The 18,551-nt window shown below is 36.7% G+C and overlaps 1 protein-coding gene across 4 annotated transcripts in view; it reads left to right on the top strand.

Moving 5' to 3' along the window:
- Positions 1-18,551, top strand: part of ctnnal1 (catenin (cadherin-associated protein), alpha-like 1) — a 53,709-nt gene that overhangs the window by 16,002 nt on the left and 19,156 nt on the right. For all 4 annotated transcript variants that reach the window (XM_028036629.1, XM_028036627.1, XM_028036628.1 and 1 more), the window contains exons 2-3: positions 11,652-11,841; positions 17,988-18,175. In XM_028036629.1, the coding sequence (XP_027892430.1) occupies positions 11,652-11,841; positions 17,988-18,175 (378 nt within the window). The remainder of the gene's footprint in view (positions 1-11,651; positions 11,842-17,987; positions 18,176-18,551) is intronic.

The raw sequence follows: 18,551 nt of genomic DNA, 5'->3' as shown, positions 1-18,551 counted from the left end.
TACCTCAATATTAATCCAAAATGTGTTTCAGTTTGACAGAACTTGGTTAGTTTATAAATCTCTGAGCTGATTCTAGTAGGTTGCACCTCATTCTTTGATTCTTTTATCTATATTTCAGAAACTATAATGATAATAATAATAATTAATAATAAAACAATTGAAGATTTTGACACTCTCTTGTTCTAAAGCCACTGCATTATTGCTTAGACGAGTTTAATATTTTATTAATTAATATGAAAAAGATAGACACATTTAAAAATTTTTACTCAACAGTGAACAAATCAGGAAATTCAAAGAACAAATATCCAGTTAAGCTCAAAAATGAAAACATGCAGCCATTAAAGTGCACAGAGGGTAAATGGAGATTATTTATATTCACTGTTTTTATTTCACGAAAATAATAAAACATAGGAATTTTAAAGTTTTACTTATCATGTCAGCCAAACCTAATTTACAAATAATTACGTGAAATGACGCGTTGTTTTTTTTTCTGAAGGAGTTCATCAATGAGACTAAAAACAACATGAATAATGATCAGCACAAAGTTTGTGATGTGGAATCTTCTAAATATAAATACATTTAGAAAGCCTGTTCTTCATAAATTCCTTATCTTTTATATTGGAGAAATGTAGAAAGTCTGGAAATCCAAATTCCAGTTTTTATTTGTCCACACTTATCCTGAGTTGGAGAATTACAAAGTCAAAGTACGGTACCCAATTAAAGTCTGTCAAAGGGCAAAAGAACCCATATGTATATAAAATGAATCAGCAATAATAGCATAAGTCCTGGCCAACTGTAGCTTGTACTTCCTGGTGTAATTTGACAACAGGGAACTTTGTAAAATGGTAGAGTTCAAGCTTCCTGAAAATGTTGCTCACCATGGAGACGCTCTTGCCCTCGCAGACCCAGGGTGTCAAGCAGCAGGGTACTGCTGGTGGACTCATAAGCTCTTGTACGTTTTGTCCTGCTCTGTTTCAGTACATTTTTAACTATGTTACCTATGAAATAGTTTTTAAAAAATACTTTTAAAAAACTATTTTATCCTAAAGTGATTTCCTGAAGATCATGACTCCTTCAATCAAGATGCAATCAGGCTAATTTTATCTGTAGGAGCTGGTGTGTCTCTTTACATGTATGGACACTTCATTTTGAAAAGGAAAAATGGATGTTGTTTATCATCCTAGTAGGTCAAAAATGGCGTGGTAGGTCAAGACAGAATAATGTCTTTTATTGTGATGTGAAGATAATTTTGGTTTATTGAAGGCAGACAAACTAAATGGTTAAATAAAACAATATATTACAAAGAAAAAAATAATGATAGGATTAACATATTATTCATACAGAACAAACAGTTTTTAGAATTTAAAGAGATAAAACATTGGAATAATGTCAACCATATATTTGTTTTTAGCTCTCTATCGTTCAGCTTTTTCACAATCTAGGTTCTCTGTATTTGATATTAACATTTATGCATAAAGAACATGCATAAGAAATAGCTTAAGAAATAGAACCTGAATAGTTAACATAGTGAAAGTGAATCTGACCCAGCATTTTTCTTTGTACTGGAGGTACATCTTACTTCTGCTTGCTGACCCCTTCCTTGACTTCCTCTTTGTCTCTCTCTATCTCACTGTCTCCCTCCTACCTTCTATCCAGAGAATTACGTGAGCAGACACTCATGAATAGACATATTGTATTCTTGTGAATGTGAGCAGTGTGTTTCTGAGGCTTTTCCTTGCAGCGTTTTATTCATATGATCATCTTGGCATTTGGACTCAAGAAGCAAGGACATTTTAAAACTCGTTTTAATGTTCTCTGAATACAAGTCCAGCATCTCATGCAGCTAACATAGAGCTTTTCTCTGGAGCACTGTAAACAACATGAATAGCTGCTATGAACTTTTGCTCCTGAAAACAGATAGAAGTTTCAAAATGCATTCTTAAACAAAACAAAACAAAAAATTCCTATTTGCATATCTGGTTGTTGGAGCTAAGCCAAGAAAATTTCTACTGACCAGGCTGTGTGGCCTTGTAATGAGGACTTTACATAAATTTTTGGGACCTTGCCCGGGCTCCATATGTGTGAACATTCACAGCACATTTTTGTGTCTGAAACTTTATGTGCTGCACAGAAAATTAAAAGTGAGAATCATAGTCACCACCACATGGTGGAATTGTAAATTTAACTATTATCTTGTCATATAGAATCTTTGTCTCTTGCTAAGCTCTGCTGAAAACATCCAAAAAGCATTAAAACATATTAGCACATTGTTTATTGTTAAAACATTTGTCAGTTTTTTGTATTTTTTATACCAACTGGGTACTTGAGTTACTTTTACACTAAAGCAACAGACATAGTGGGTTATTTACTACAAATCTATTTTTACTTTCTGCTGCTACTTCTTCAGGTACAGACATCCGGTAATTTTCCCTCTGCATTCCTATTGAGACTTAAATGTGGCCAGATCTCAGACCTGCGCACCTCCATCACGTCATTGTCTCAAAACAAGCTTTCATTGTGTGTTGTGTCTGCATCTGGGAGAAATCAGCTTTTGTTTGTTTTGAACATCGTGTGCTTTTCAAAGGGCAATGCTTAACTACAGATTTGATGATAGTTTTAGTTCTAGGTTTTACTCATATTGAACCTGGTTCTCATGGCATTTCATTATATTTTCAAGACGTCTACTGCGAATCAAAGGTTAGTGTGTAAAATGTCTTATGCCTCCTGCTTTAGGCTGGTTTTATTGTAATGTGAACAACCTGCTTCTCTTAATTGTTGTCAGAAAATGACTGAAAAGCATAACACATGCCTGTAAAGATTTACTTACACACTCATTTTGGGCAAAAAATTCTTTTTTTAATTTTTTTATTTTTTATTTGTAGATTGACTTTATTTGGCAATGAAATTGGGACTTTTAATAACAGCAAGGAAGAATTGGGCCAACATCAGTAAAATTAGCAGCAGGAAGTAGTTCTTCTTCCCATTCTTAAGTAAAATGTCACACTCACTCGATGAAGAGAAATGATACTTCTGTGTCTCTTGTCCTTCCCAAGAGGTTGATTTTGCACTCTGGGAAGCAGCTAGTTATTATTCTCAGTCAACCCTTTCTAGCTCATGTTTGCCATGGAGTCTGTTCGCCCTTCCACATATTCAAATGTCAGCTGTGATTGCTGAACTCAAGCTGGAAGGCCAAGCACTGCCCTTTTCTCATGCATATCCAGTGAGGGGTACAGTCTGATAGGAATCCAAAGTTATTCAACTGCTCCCCCTGTATTCTGCTCAGATCGTCTCTGAGTGTTTTTCCTTCCCGTAGCCTGCCTGTGTATCAGAAAGCCTCATTACACCCCCACCTCACTGTCTGTCTGCATCAGTGTCCACACATGCTTGTCTGTCTCATTGGTTGCATGTCTGTTGGCCTACATGAGCGAGTGGGCTAAAGTTCATGTCATGTGCTCGTCGTCTGATTTGTAGTCTTTTTGTCACATGTTCTCCACTTCCTCACTGATTACAATAACATGTCCACGGTCCAGACCCAGACAAAGGAAACTGGCTCAGTAAGCCACCGGGCAGACTGACACATGAAATAACATTACAAATATGAAAAGCAAACTGTAGATTCAATGACATAGACAAACAACAGTCAATAGTGTTTGCAATATTCTATCAAGTCTTTGCCTTTTCTTTGAGATGAATTGCTTTAAGGAAATGGAAACCATAAACTCAAAAATTAGGAATTCAAATGTAGCTCAATATATTTTAGGCATAGTAAGTAAAATGTAAAATGCTCCTGTTTATATCTCAACATAATGATGAAATGTATTGACTATACAAGAGAAACGAGCCAGAAAATGTGGTCCTGTTTTACTTCATTCATAGTAAAGGAATTCAAAATGAATACATTTTTTTAAGACCAATCTGTGAAAATGTGATTGCTTTCTAAAACCTGAAAGCTACCTATAGATGCACCTTTAAAGATTTCTGGCCAAATCTTCTGTTCAGAATTGTTTCATTTAACAACTTCAGATGGTTTACTACCAGTTTCTCAAATAAATATGACTCTAGACTTTGACCACCGAAACCTTCATTTAGCATTTTATGTAGGATCAGGGGTGCCGCCATGATTCCCCCATCTTGGAATCATGGCGGCACCCCTGATCCTACATAAAATGCTAAATGAAGGTTTCGGGGGGCCTCAATCTAATTGAGGCCCCCCCACCCCATGAAGCTGCTGTTTCAATTTTCTGAGTCTATTTGACCCACAAAAAGCATCACAATTTTAGAGGCTTGCAGCTGCCTTACTTTCTTTGGTCCAGTACTGATACTAGGACAATATTTACTGCTCATGAATTTTACATACCACAGTTCACATACAGTATGCAAGTAGGTTGCTTACATTTTTTCTATTACTGAAATGGCTCTCTCCACAAGCAACAGTCATAGGCAACATGCAAAATATACATAAAGCAATCCAGACTTTTCAAAAAATGCTATGTAGTTGCATTTTATTCAAGCTGCAGTGTATAACTTTAATAAAAAATATGTTTTCTCCACAATTGTTAAAGCTGTCACCATGTCGTGCCAGTTTGTTATGAGATAGATAATCTGTGAAAACAATCATCTCCTCCACCTCCTCCCTGAACTACTATTGCTAGCTAAAGTAATGCAATGTTCCTGCCAAAATAACCAATCAGAACCAGAAGGACGGTCTAGTGCTGTGTAGGATTAATGGTTCCATCAATTACAGCAGTGGTTCCCAAAGTGTGGGGCGCGCCCCTTAAGGGGGGCGCAGTGCCATTGCAGCGGGGGAAGCAATATGGATGAAAAAAACAAACAGTTACACAAAAGTATTTCACCTTCAAGATGGTTTGTAGTTTGTTTTGTTGCAACCTGAAGTGTGAAATAAACTTCAGTGGAGTTTGAAAACAAAATATGTGTATAGGTTTATATCTGGTTGAACGATGTGTGTGCCCAGTTGATTTTTGTAATCCATACGGTGGCCCAGAAAATCTTTGGGAACTACTGAGTTACAGGAAATTATCCAACCCCAGACCATAACAATTGTTTGGTGATAGGATTGTTTTTGTAAAATGCTCCAGTTTCTTTCTCAACATAATGATCAAATGTATTAACTATACAAACTTTCACTTTTTGAAAGTTGTAGAAAAGGAGTACGCAGAAATTCAAATGCATTACACGTTTTTAAAATATTTGATGAGTTCTTGGTATTCAAACTTAATATTCCTAACTCCAACCAACCTTTGGCGCATGCCACGCACTGAGCTACATCCAAAGATTAATGGTTGTACCAGCACTGATTGACTTGTTATTGCCACCAAATTTATTTTAAATTAACACTTCTCTTAGCTCTTTGGCCAAATAAAGGTAAAATAAAGATGCAGCAGTTCGGTATTATTTCAGACTAATCTCAAATTAACTTATTGACACATTAGTTTCACTTCCAGAGACTAGCACACGTGCCTCAACATGTGACACATGAATGCGGTTTCGCTTGGAGCGACAATGAGATGCAGTTTTGTAGCTTAATGAAACATGGTTCCCTGTAAACTTTTTCAGACTCACCAACTCTTTCCATTGTTTAGGGGTAACTGAAAGAGCATAAAATGAGCACTTCCTTAATTTGAGGACACGACTTATCACAGCAGAATATTCATTTTAATTGGCTGCTGGCCTGATAAGCTGTACTAAAGCTTTTTTATATATATATATGATAATTACCAAGTGGTCTCCAGAAAAGTGGCTTTGCTCATTTGGGTTAATTTCTCAGTTTGTTGTCAGCATCTGCAGCGCATTTTGCGGCTAAAATTAGAATGAAAGAGCTTGAAGGCCTGCTATACATTTTTGAAAGATGAGGTAATGTTGCTTTTATATAGTTCTACTCTCCTCTATGCAGGGTTTTACCCAGCTCCCTGAAGAATGCAGCTTAAATACTGCAAGCTGCTGCTGTATCACACTGTACTGTACTGCCGCAGCTTAGCTCTGTGGGTGAACTTGGACCCTCAACTGCACAGTGAGGAGGAGGGAGAAGTTTCCAGAAAGTTAGAAAAGAAAACAACTCAGTAATACAGAAACATAACAAAGTAAAGAGAGGCATCCAGTAGAAGCACAGTGTCCTCTTTTTTTAAAATCCCCTCCTTATTTCACATTATCTCATCTGCTCATCTGTTTCCCCCCTCTTTTCATCTCCTTATATTCTAGAGTCTGGCTATCGACCAGCGCAAGATTGAACTCCATTCTCCTTGCAGCCAATTTGCTGGGAATTTACTCTCTTATTAAAGTGCATGTTCAGAGCAGCTTTCCTTGCGCGTTTTGTTTTACTTCCCACACACATGGCCTCTGGTGAGCAGCTAGTCATGTATCTCATTGCATGAATAAAGGCTAAACAGAAACTTGGCTTTTTGTCAAGGATGCCACGGCTCAGATAAAGAGATGCTAATACTGTCTGGGAACCTTTTTGGACAAACCTACGTGATTGAGACAAATATTTGCAGCATCTTTTTCTTTTTGGTATTTACTTCCATTTGTTAAATGCCTTAAATTCAGCTTCACTGTTAATTTTCTGAAATGTTTTTCTTTGGGGTGCAACAATGATCCCTTTGTGTTGTAACAGGCTGAAATAAGATCTGAAAGTATTTTCTTTTCTTTTTAACTAAGTGATTCACTGCTTGTCTATGGTGACAAGAAGGGATTTTTTTTTCTTTTCTCATGAAGCACACAAAAAAAGATTTTTCTGGAAAAGCTTCACTGCAAATGTGGGCTTTTCAGCAAACATGATCAAGACATTACATTTCTCATGTTATTCTCTTGAGCTCAATAATGTATTTTCCAAACCCTGCTCTGCTGCTTCAAAATGTTATCTACTAACAAAACAAAACAAAATATGCCTCTAGTTTTTGTTGAGCCTTGACTTTTGGATTTTTCTCTAAACTTTAAAATATACTAGAACATCTCAATAGTTAGAATATTGTGTAAAACTGCATTTTTTTCTTGCCAGTCTCTTCAGGAAGTAAAAGGTTTATTTCATAGAGATTTTTTTAGACATAGCATAGAAAAATTTTAAGCTTTTATTTTTTTGGTTAACATGTAAAGATGACCCAAATATGAGTTTCTCAGAAAATTAGAATATCACACTAGACCGACCAAAAACAGAAGTTTTAAGCACAAATTTTAATCGTCCCCTTGCATGAATTACTGCATCAGTGCCATGACGCCCTGACGGCATTGATGCACCAGAATCACAGGTGATCAGCCTGCATATGTGTAATGGAAGTCCAGATCGCTTTGATAGTTGCCTTTGGGTCTGAAAGTAGGTAAATAAGTTTTGTTCTCTCAGTGGAAGCTTCCACTGTCCTTCAACATAATTGTTTACTTTTGTTGCTGTGGGTCAGGACTGAAAATTGCTGATAGCTGTCATTTTTCATCCAGAGGTGATATCTTGGTATTTTCTTTGTGTAGATTCAACTAGGACAAAAAATTAGTGATCTTGTCAGCTTAGACAGAGTAATGTTACTTTGCTTGACATTCCCTCATTCTTGCATGTGAAGATATCCTTCCATTTTTTTAGCGTTTTACTTCAGATTTAGTCTTTCTGCTCTTGAAAAATACAGCTCCCAGCTCTTTACTCGTTGATTCTGTCTGTGAGCCAAGTAGAGCTTAACGGCAATCAGTGAAACAAATGAGACGAGCAAGCAGGCCAACACAGGACTCACCAAACAAGCAATTATTGTAATGAACATCTACAATGTGTGTTTAATAAAAGTCCCAGTGGGCCTCTCGGTTCAGCTTGTTCGAACTAACGCAGTTTTTTCTTCTTTTTTCTAGACACCTCTTGTTAGAAGAGGGATTCTTTGCAGTTCTCAAATGACACAACTGCAACAACTATGTCAACAGAGAAGAAAAGTCTGCTCAGAAATTATGTTTAGAATAAAAAGTTGTTTACGCAATCAAATTATCCGAATGTAAAAATTAAGAATGAGAACAGCGGCAAATAAAACTGGGCCACGGGTGATTCTGATAACATCGAACTTTCTCTTAGCATGGCCATTCAGTGAAACAGAATCTGTAGCCATGGGAGGCAGCCACAAATGTTTCCACCTTTTGTTACCCTCAGATTTATAGTCAGTCACTGTGTCCTTGAGGTACTGGCCTAAATTTCCTGCTAACCAGTGGGTGGAATTGGTTAGCGTATTGTTATTCACAGTGAGGCACATTGAGGTTTTTTCTTTTGGCCTTGTAATTGTCTTCCTTATTATGCACAACAAAGAGATGAGAGCTCAATTGTTTGGTATTGACTGGTTGAATACCAAAGTAGATGGAGAGATTGTGAAGGTTACTAGAAAAGGGGTTGAAATAAAAGTTTTAAGTCTAAATTTGAAAAGTTAAAAACCTTGATAAAATTGAAACAGAAGCATGAGGCAGCAAAGTTTATAGCACATTTTTTTCCTGCACAAACCTTTTGCAATTTTAAACTTTAGAACATAAATCATTCATTGCGCTCAACAATTTGCAGTCTTTTTGTAATACGTTTGTCCTTAAAATGTGATTGTGTTGCCAATGTCTAGTTGATTAAAAACAAATAGTTAATTAGTTACTAATTAACTGAACCTTTAGTTCAGCACTCCAATGTGCTGAACTAAATCACAGTAGGGCACTGTGCTTTTAGTTAAGTTAAAGTTAAGTTAAAAACTTAACATTTTTAAGCTAACTTAAAAATGTTAAGTTTTTAAGAACTTAAAATTTTAACTGAAGTGATTGTAAAGTTTTTTTTGTTTTGTTTTTTTCCCTCCCACTGACATATGTAAAAGGAATGTGCACTTTTCACCTTTCCACAAAGTTCCACTGATGAATACTCAAACACAAAAAGCCTTCCACAGTGTCATGGCACTGTATCAATATTATGTTTTCTCCACCCGGCTCTGTTCCTGTTTGCCTGGCCCAGTAAATGTACCAAACTTAGTAATCCCATAACGGAGGTAATTCCAGACTGCTTGCTTTCTGCTCTCTGCTCTCCCTTTGGAAAACTTTCTTGCCTCTCTTTATCGCTTTATATGCCCACCACTGGTTAGGTTCTGTCCATCAAATCATGATTGTTTTACATAAGACATTATCTGCTGCCCTCGCAAATCACATCCTCATGCAGGTAGTACTTTTGGTAAGCGAATGAAGATACACAAACTGGCATTTTTGTGGACAGCTAAATTTGAGCTCATATTCACTACAACAACCTATCACAGAAACATATTTAAAAATAATCTAAAGCATGCAGAATAGTGGGCATTAGTCACAGTGGATGAAGACCACTACTGTTCAATAACTTTTCCTTAAAGAGAAATTGGTACTCAGGTGTCTCTTGATTTAACTTTTTCATTTTATTGAATTTCTGCGGCACTTTCTTCCTCTCCTCACTTTATTTTTCCTCCTTCTTCCCTCATACATCCCAAATTTCACATTCCTTTTCTGCCTTCAAGCGTGCATGCATGGTTGAATAAATGCATCCAGGACTCAAACAGGTCAATTCAACATCATTCCTTTATTTATATTGGAGGAAAGCCTCCAGGTCCTACTTTTGCTTAAAATGTTAGTAAAATTATGTTTCTTGATGGGGTATTCCATTTTTGTGGAATATTCAAACATCCATCCATCCTTTGAATATGTCAATGTGTTTCCTGTTTCTCACTCAATGACTGCTGGAGACAGAAACCAGCAGCTAGAATATATGTTTTTGTGCCCAAGTTGTTAAAAATTCATGCCTTGCAGTAAAAAGTAATTCAAAAACGGAAGATGTAAAAGAGAGTGTGACACGTAAAATATTACTTGATTGAAAGAAGAGTCTAATGTGCACTTTAGGATATGTTGTCTTGTTGCCACAGACTGTAGAACTAAAAGCATAAAAAGCTGTTTGACATGTAGCAACTTCTGTTTTTAGACAAGAAGAGCATGACAATTGTGAAGTACAGCAGGGTTTTCAGTCGGTTTCTTTCTCTCTTAAACATAAGCCCGTTGGTGCCCTTTGTACCCTGCCTGGCACAAACAGTCTATATAAAGAAGATACTGTGGATAGGATGCAGTGATAATGGACTAACCGGGAGAAAAAGTAGTATCTTAACAAGGAATGGGTTTTACGTAAGTCTTTTGCCGACATGAGCTATGCCCTGAAAATTATTTTACCTGTTTGTGAAGTGACAGCATTCTGTCATTTAAAGAAAGCCACACTTATGTGAAATCTTTCTTACAGCTTCAATCAGACATACCAATAGGCTGAGAGAATCAATGTGTAAGAGACTATCTGCACACTTCAAATTGACTAGCAGAAGAAATGTACACCATGATGAATGATCTAAGCAAAAGAAATATCAATTATTACCAGCTACATACATTTATAGGGCCATAGTAAAAGCACTTGTTTTTTTTAGAGTATTAGTTATTTACTGCCATATTTAACCTTTTTACCAAATATGTTTGGGAACCTAGTAAGTTAATGTTGACTTATTTGTTCTAGCTGTGTGTTAGCATAAAGTCTGGTAGGTTTAGTTCATGGGAAGATGGGCTTGCTGCTGCTGCAGCTTTTTTCACACATCTGAGAGCTTTGCTGTCAATTGGTCAGTAGGTGATGCTCTTCTGATAAGTCATGACTATAACTTTCAATCAATGGTTTTAACTAGATTTAAATAAGTTCTCTCATTTGACACAGTGCTGACTGACGGCGCACAATACATATGTTCAAGAAATCTCTGTTGATTCTCTGAAACTTAGTTTGAATAATATGGAATGTATAAAAGTCTTATTAATTTGGTACCTTTGTCTTTTTAAGACCATGACAAATCAACAAGTTGCTCCAGACATATCAGGGTTCAACAAGGACTAGTCTTTTAAATGTGTTGTTCTGTAATAATTTGTTGCCACCGATTCCCCTCGTGGACCACCTACAGTCATGTGCCAATTAAAAGGACCGCCCGCCTCCTAAAGAACTAAATGATTTATAACATACACACACCCATTCATACACTCAATAACAACAGCTGGAGAAAAGAAGACGCAGCCAATAAATATTTAATGACTGACTTTATCTATTTATAACCGATATGTATTACCAAAAGGACATATATCAGTGTGTTTCCACTTACTTGTCCTGGATTAGATTGTACTGAATAAGAAACCCTAAAAATGTCTGTCATTTTAGCTGTTTTTCTGTTGAAATACTATTTGATATAATTGCTCATGTGCAAATCTCTTTTTCTAAAAGATTCAAATTTAATCTTTTAAACACTGTATTTACCTACAGTGTTAAATATGGAGCCAAGAACAGCTGCTTTGAATATTTGTAATTTTTCTTCATATTTATATTTTATAAATTCTTGGGTCCTTCAGTATTCTTTTTCATTCCTTGTTTGCTTTTCTTTATGACTTTCCTTCCTGATTTACTGTATAGACGTACAGTAAACATTGATATCCTGCAAGAGAACGGATCACTGATATAAGAGTACTATTCCACCAAACTAGTTTAAATGACAAATGGCTGTCCAAAATCATATAGCACTGAGCAGCTTTTTCTGTTCAAAATAAAACTCTAACCCTTATTTTAATAGAAAACAAATCCTCATTTCCCTTCTGTCTTTCTCCTAAAATTTCTGCAGATCACGACGCTGATTAACCACAAAGACAGGCCAAAGAAGCCTGAGCGGACGCTGGCAGCGATTCACCGAGTGGGTCAGGCAGTGAGCGTGGCAGTGGGGCGTTTTGTCGCCGTTGGGGAGGCCATAGCCTCAGAAAACCAGGAGCTGAAGGATGAAATGGGTCAGGCGTGCTTTGAGGCACGCAGAGCAGGTAGGAATCCTTTAGCTGTACCTTGCAGGTGTTTAACATTTTATCTAAATTGTGTTTTTCCTGCTTTGTTTCAAAATGACACTTTGCTGTGCAGAAAATAAACAATACTAACAGAGTCTCTTTTTAGATAACGCTCCATCTTTTTGTTGTAAGCACAAAAAGGCTTTATGAGATTTTGGGCTTTTCCAGACCGTTTGTGCTGAGCAGACCATTCAGTAAGCTAAGAGTTGCTCATCAGTGTTTTGCTAAGCCAAAGTGTGACAGTTTCATAAAGCTTTAGACACGTCACCTTCAGGCTTCACAGTGTTATCAAATTTTAGCAAATTTCGATTAGTCTGGACAACCGAGCTGTCACCCAGTATTACACCAGAAGACCTCCAGAGTGCTCTAAAGACATTGTGGTTATTGAGTTGGGGATGAAGGCGAGGAGAAAAAAACAGCTGCAGCACCTTAGGGTGTTGTGTAGAAGAAGAAATTAATCTGCCTTTACATGGATAATGGGCTATAATTGAAGGTTATTGGACAATGGTAAAGAAATATCAACCTGTTGGATTTAAATTGAGGGCGAAAAAACCCCAAAGCTTTTGTATTGGATCTCTCTTTTTAAGTCGAATTTATACAAAGCAGCTGTAAAATGCATTTTGTTCCTGTCTCATCAGAACTAATAGGTTATTAATTTGTACACATATTCATTCACTGCAATTATATTAGCAAGGTTATGCTGTGTACTGACTTGCATATGGTTTACAAACTACTGTAATAACTTAGAAAAATGTTATGTTGGGATTAGCAAGCCAGTTTTTTTAAAGTTAAAAAAAAGTCAAGGTCATGATGTGCTCAGTTATGGATTTACTTACAACTTCTTGTGAAAATATGCGGGTCCCATTTCACTAATGTTCATAAACTGATGTTTATTATCTAGTGCAGTTATAGGGTTAGGTTTCCATGTGAACTTTAATTTTGAAAAAAAAAGAAAAACACCTGTCAGGCTGGACATTGACTTCACATTGTTCTTCACATTTCTCCACCTGTTGAAAAGATCTGTGGCCGCCAGGTTTATCTAATTATCAATATGTTCTAAATGTGGAGAAAGGTGACAAGGAAGCATTATTTTCTTAGAACACCATGTCTTTCTATACGAAGCAAAAAAATAAAAGAACTAATACCCTAAATTACTTTGAGTTTTTCTTTTGTAGTTGTACACACACAAGCACAGGGACCCTTGTGTGTACACGCCTGTACATGGATGCTAGCAGGAAGTTGGGGTGGTGCAAAAAGGGAAGCTACAAAGACAAAACGTTTAGCAATCACTACACTTACCCACTCTATGTATGGTGTCGCCTCTTTCCTTTCCTACTATTTTTCTACTTCCTTTAAAAAACATTTGCACTACAATACAAATTTATCCTATCCAGAGTATGTTCTTGTTTAGTCCCAGCAAGGGACTAAATAATCCTAAATTAACTTTTAAAAATGTGTCTCAGTCTTATGGACGTTGTACTTAGTCTAATAAAGTTTGCAAGATAATTCTACCCCATTTTTTGGTAAGTATTTCTCTTCATAAACTCTGAAAAAATTTCCCAAACTCAATGTTTTTGCAAGTCCTATTTGTACAGTTGTCACATATGGGGTACATTTCACGGTAAAGATTGAGGGACCTTTTAAGCAAAGCTTTGTTTGCTACGTTATTACATTTTTGAAAAACGAGCCACTATTATGGTTAGAAAACACAGGTTAGCATTTGTGCTAACACCTCGGGAAGAAGATTCATGGTTTAGGTTTTGCAATTTCAAATTTAGGTGTAACATTTCTTAATCTGCCCTTAAACTGGAAACGGTGTGACATTGCTTCCAGTTGGGGGCAAACAGTGTCTCAGTGGCTAAAGATTTTAAACCCAACATTATAACAATAGGTTAACGCTGGGGGAACCAGCTCGTATAGAAAAGCATTTAGTCCTCTCACACTGCTGATTTGTTATGACGGCTAAAACTCCAACAAAGAGGCTGCTGTCGGGAGGAGTTGAGTCAGCTGATGAGTTTGTGTGTGCATAGGTGAAGCGGGGTGTTCATGCATGTGTTAATACATGCATGTTTTAATGCCTGCTGTGACTAATTTACTCCATTTTCACAACGATCCATTCAGAGTTCTGCCTTTGGGTTGGCCCTGAAAAAACTTTAAACCATTGCTCATTATAATTTTTTTTTTCTGCCATCCGACTTCCAAACGTCTTGTGTAATCAAAAGGAATAAGCTTTGTTCTTTTTTTTAATCTTTTATACAGTCAGCGGGGGGAGAAGAGGTAGTTAGCAAGGGATTGATGTTTATTTGAGCCATCTATCTGAGCCTTTCTTTGCAGTTATCATTATAATAAGAGCAAGGTTAAACTAGAATACAAACTCCATTAGAAAATGAAGAAAAAAAATCTGAAAGCATTTTCCACTTTATATATCCAGTCACATATTTGGACTCTTGATTGGTATAACTAGTGAGATTTGGCATCCTGCAGAAAAAATGATGTCCATTTCCCATCTGCATAGTGAGGGAAGTGGGTGCAGGCTGGTGCAGTCTTCATCTTTTTCAATTAAGTTCAATGTGTTACAAATACTGATTGTGAAAACTTAGCAATGTTGACTTCAAGAGTTCAGCCACAGCATGATATTCACATACATATTAGAAACAAAATGTACTATTTAAAACTAAAAATGTATTAACACAGACAAAAGCACAAACAGTAATTGGATTGTATTTTAATAACCCAATTCATAAAAAAGAGCTGATTTCAAAAGCTGTTATCCACGTCCAACAAATGGGATTAAAATTTTTGTAGTAATTCCTCTGATACATAGACAATATATACCTTCCATCACACCAGACTCATATTTTAATTCAAGACGAATTATAATCCAATTCTTGATTTCCTTAGTTTCTTTTTTCAAAGCCCTATGTTCTACATATGGAGAACACAGTGCTGACTGTGTTTTTGCTCACCACTACAGCACAGTCAAGGAACTCAGACAGGATCTCCTCTGAGCCCGGCCATAAAGTTTAACTTAACAGAGCTGGCTCTGAATAGCAGCCTGTCAGATACGATCATTTTGTCCGGGCTGCTTCCTAAAAAGGACCAGCCAGACCAGGAAGAGAATCGAATTGCAGTACGTGATATCAGCCTGTGTCCTCATCTTCTTGCTATCAGAGCTGTTTGTTTTTTTTTTCCTTTTCAGACTCTACTCTGCAATCTGATTCCAAAGTCTGTTTTCTCTTTAGTGGAAGCGTCTAAGGTATTTTTTTTAGAATAAAAATAAGGAATGAGAAAAAAGGGAAGCTGTGAACCCCTGGAGACATTTGATTGGTTGTTTATAAATTCAGTATAGTTGGCATATTCACAAGCTTTTTCCTTAGCTTTGAAGTTTTTAGCATGAAAAATTGTCTCCACAAAGCATGCAGTTTTGTTTTGGGTCAAGTTGGCTCTGTTATTGTAAATGTACTCCCAGAGGTGGAGAGCAACAGACTGGCATAGCATTACATAACAATGTTGCCTCACACAATTCCATTGGTTTTTGCTCCCAGAGAATTGATTTAAAACCAAGGCTGCATTCCATTAATCCTGGAATCCAGAATTTTGACCTGGGAATGATATTAAATCCAATTAAACTTTGTTTAGTTTCCACGCTACACAACTAGTATATTTTGCTCTTTGCTATAAGTGTCCAAGCTAAGAAAAGTTAGCAAATCAAGTGAATAATGGTGTATTTATCTTCACTCTGGGCCTTCAAGTATTACATGAACATGCTGACAAATGAAGATGCACATTGCAACACATGTAACTGGTATAATACAGACCCCCAGAAGACAAAGTAAACATTTTATTTCTGCAACGTTTACTGCATTTTGTATGTGCTGCTGCCTGAAACTATACTGGATTTAATTTTTGGTTGCTGTGGGACCTTTCAAGGTTGGAGTTTTAACTCGGTGGAGCTATTGTAGATTTCATCTGAATCTGAATTTGGAAATTCAGACTTCAAAGTACCTGCAAATCACCCCTAAGAGATGGCTGGCAGAAAATTCAACATTATTGTGTGATGCAACAGAGAAGGCATTAAGAAGTATTGATTTATACAGCTAAATATGCAATCCTTAAAGCAGCGTATTCTTTTATTAGGAAAAAAAAGAGGTAATCTCATAATTTTAGAAAAAACTACCTTTGATTTTAATACCCCTGTTGGGTGGGGTAAACAAATGAAATGTAACAGTATATATTTTTAAATGCATATTTAGTTTTGTTTTGTCAGAGTTCCTAAGAATTTCCAACTCATGATTGGTTCATGATTTCCTCAGACGCCATTTTCTCTGAACTACTCTTCAAAATGGGCAAAACAAGAAAAGATGAACATTTAAAAAAGGCAGAGATGAATGATCTTTGTAATTCGGATAATAGCCACAAAAATAGGTACTCACCTATACCTGTCCTTATCTGAAGTCAGACCAATAGTTAAGAAGTTTAGATAACTATTAACAACTGTTTGCATCTTTATCTTGCCAGCTTACTGAAGTGTGGAGGTTCTTGTATTCTGCTTCTTATTATAGATCCAGATCTCATAACATCCCACAAACCTTAAGGCTCTCTCTGCCCAGATTGCATGTTTGAAAATCTCAGCCAGCTCTCGTTCTGCTTTCACAGCATAAAACACAGTAAAGAATATAGTAAGAAAAAAAAAGTTTCCACAGCATTTCTGTATTCACTTTTTGCCCCCTAAGAGGCGGCTTGTCATCCGAGTTCTAAAGTTATTTATGATGACAAATGTTGCTCTCCTAAGCTTATTGACTGGCTTCATCAGTTAGCAGTCTGAAAGTGCTACTGCACCAACTTATAAATCAAAAGCTGTCTTTCAGCACAGTTTTGATAAGGAATGCAGGAAGATAAGTCATCTTACAACTCAAAAGTTCCATTGTAGTTTTGAAGTTTAAAGGGGTTTTTTTATTCTTTTATTTTGCGAAGCCCTAGAGAAGTGCAAAATTATGAACTGCAAAATCGCTCTGCACTAGTAAGTTTGTGGTTTAGTATGCCTCCTGATGAGCCAGCTAAAGCATTCAGTTCTCATCTCAACTAGAATGTCCTTTTCATATGAATTTACTGAGGTGCCATCAAGTTAATATACAAACCATAGCTCAGTTCGGTTTTGATTCACCTTTGAACTGATGCATGTGTGATAAGATTAGGTTGATATCAATGTGCAAGAGTAAGGTCGGGGACATTCAGCCAGAAATGCATGTTTCATTTAAAATTTCTTACTGTATTTTATGTAAGATATAATTATGTAATATATTTAACTATGATCAGAAAAAATGAATTCTTCATTTTTCTCTTGCCAATTACTGCTTTGAACAGTCGGCTTTGTAAGATTACACATTTCAGAAAAAAGAGGTGCAAGATGAGACCAGTGTTTCTAGAACACTCTCCAGCTCAGTTTTGTATTCAGACTCAGTTTGTGGGATAAAATGAAGCAAATCCACAGACTCTTATCTATACCACCTGGTGCATTTTAACAAGTTTGAAATGTTTTCAAAAGTGTATATATTTCAGTGATGCAGCTCAAAAAGTGACATTTATATTGTATTAATTCACCACAGAGAGGGATACATTTCTATAATATTTCTGTAATGTTGATGGTAATGGGTTACAGGCAATGAAAACCCAAAGTTCAGTTTCTCAGAGAATTAAAATATATAATTAATAAACTGGCCGACATATAAAGCATCCCACTAAAAGCCAAATAATGGAAAGTTGAGTGGACGGAAAATGTGTGGTGGAAAAAAGTGTGGAAACAATAAGGATAGCTACAGACTTGAAGTGACTGTCTCTTTTAAGATACAACTGAATTTTGCATTATGTTTTTTAAATCAATGTCCCAGAGACTAGATTATGAAAGCCTGGTTCTCAGATAGCCTATTTACTGATATTTACCTGAAAATGTATGCATTTAACCATTATAATACTTGTATAACAACACGACAAACTAATTACATAGTTATGTATTATTAGTAGAAAATCTACCTCTGAGGAACAAATAAGTTTCTATTCTATTCTATTCTATTCTATTCTATTCTAGTCAGTGAACATGATTCGACCTCTTTGTCATTGTTTCTTAGGCGACGCTATAGCCCAGCTGACAGACGTGGGGTCAGCCATGCAGCCTCAGACAGACGGGCGTGTCACAGTGTTCAGTGACAGGACTGGGATGGTAAAGGCCGCCCGCCTGCTCCTCTCATCAGTCACTAAAGTCCTCGTCCTTGCTGATCGCATCGTCATCAAACAGATAATCACATCACGCAATAAGGTAAAGCTGCTTGAAATGAGATGTGCTGCCTTGAACAGCATCTGTAAACTAGTCAATCACATACACAAGGAAAACACTCCTGAGTCCTTTATTTTCCCGATGAGTAAACAGTGGCCCCTTTGAAAGAATATCCTGGATGTAATTGAAGGGAAGCAGCACTTTTAGTGACCACATAAAAACACCCGGCCAGGGACCGTGTCTCTCTCATATCAGGCTGTGCTCTTAGCCAGTGTGATACGGATGTCACTTCAGACTGGGCCAAGAATGGAAACAAGGGCCTAATCATGACCGGTTTGCTTTGTTCGGATAGACAGTTGACAGCCCTCTGTTCTCCATTACCTGCAAACACAATTAGATCTCTTCCTCCTCTTTATAC

The sequence above is a fragment of the Xiphophorus couchianus genome, chromosome 13 (genome assembly GCF_001444195.1).
Source record: "Xiphophorus couchianus chromosome 13, X_couchianus-1.0, whole genome shotgun sequence".
Lineage (NCBI taxonomy): Eukaryota > Metazoa > Chordata > Actinopteri > Cyprinodontiformes > Poeciliidae > Xiphophorus > Xiphophorus couchianus.
The sequence above is the reverse complement of the archived record's forward strand: the minus strand, read 5'-3'. Positions and strand labels throughout refer to the sequence as shown.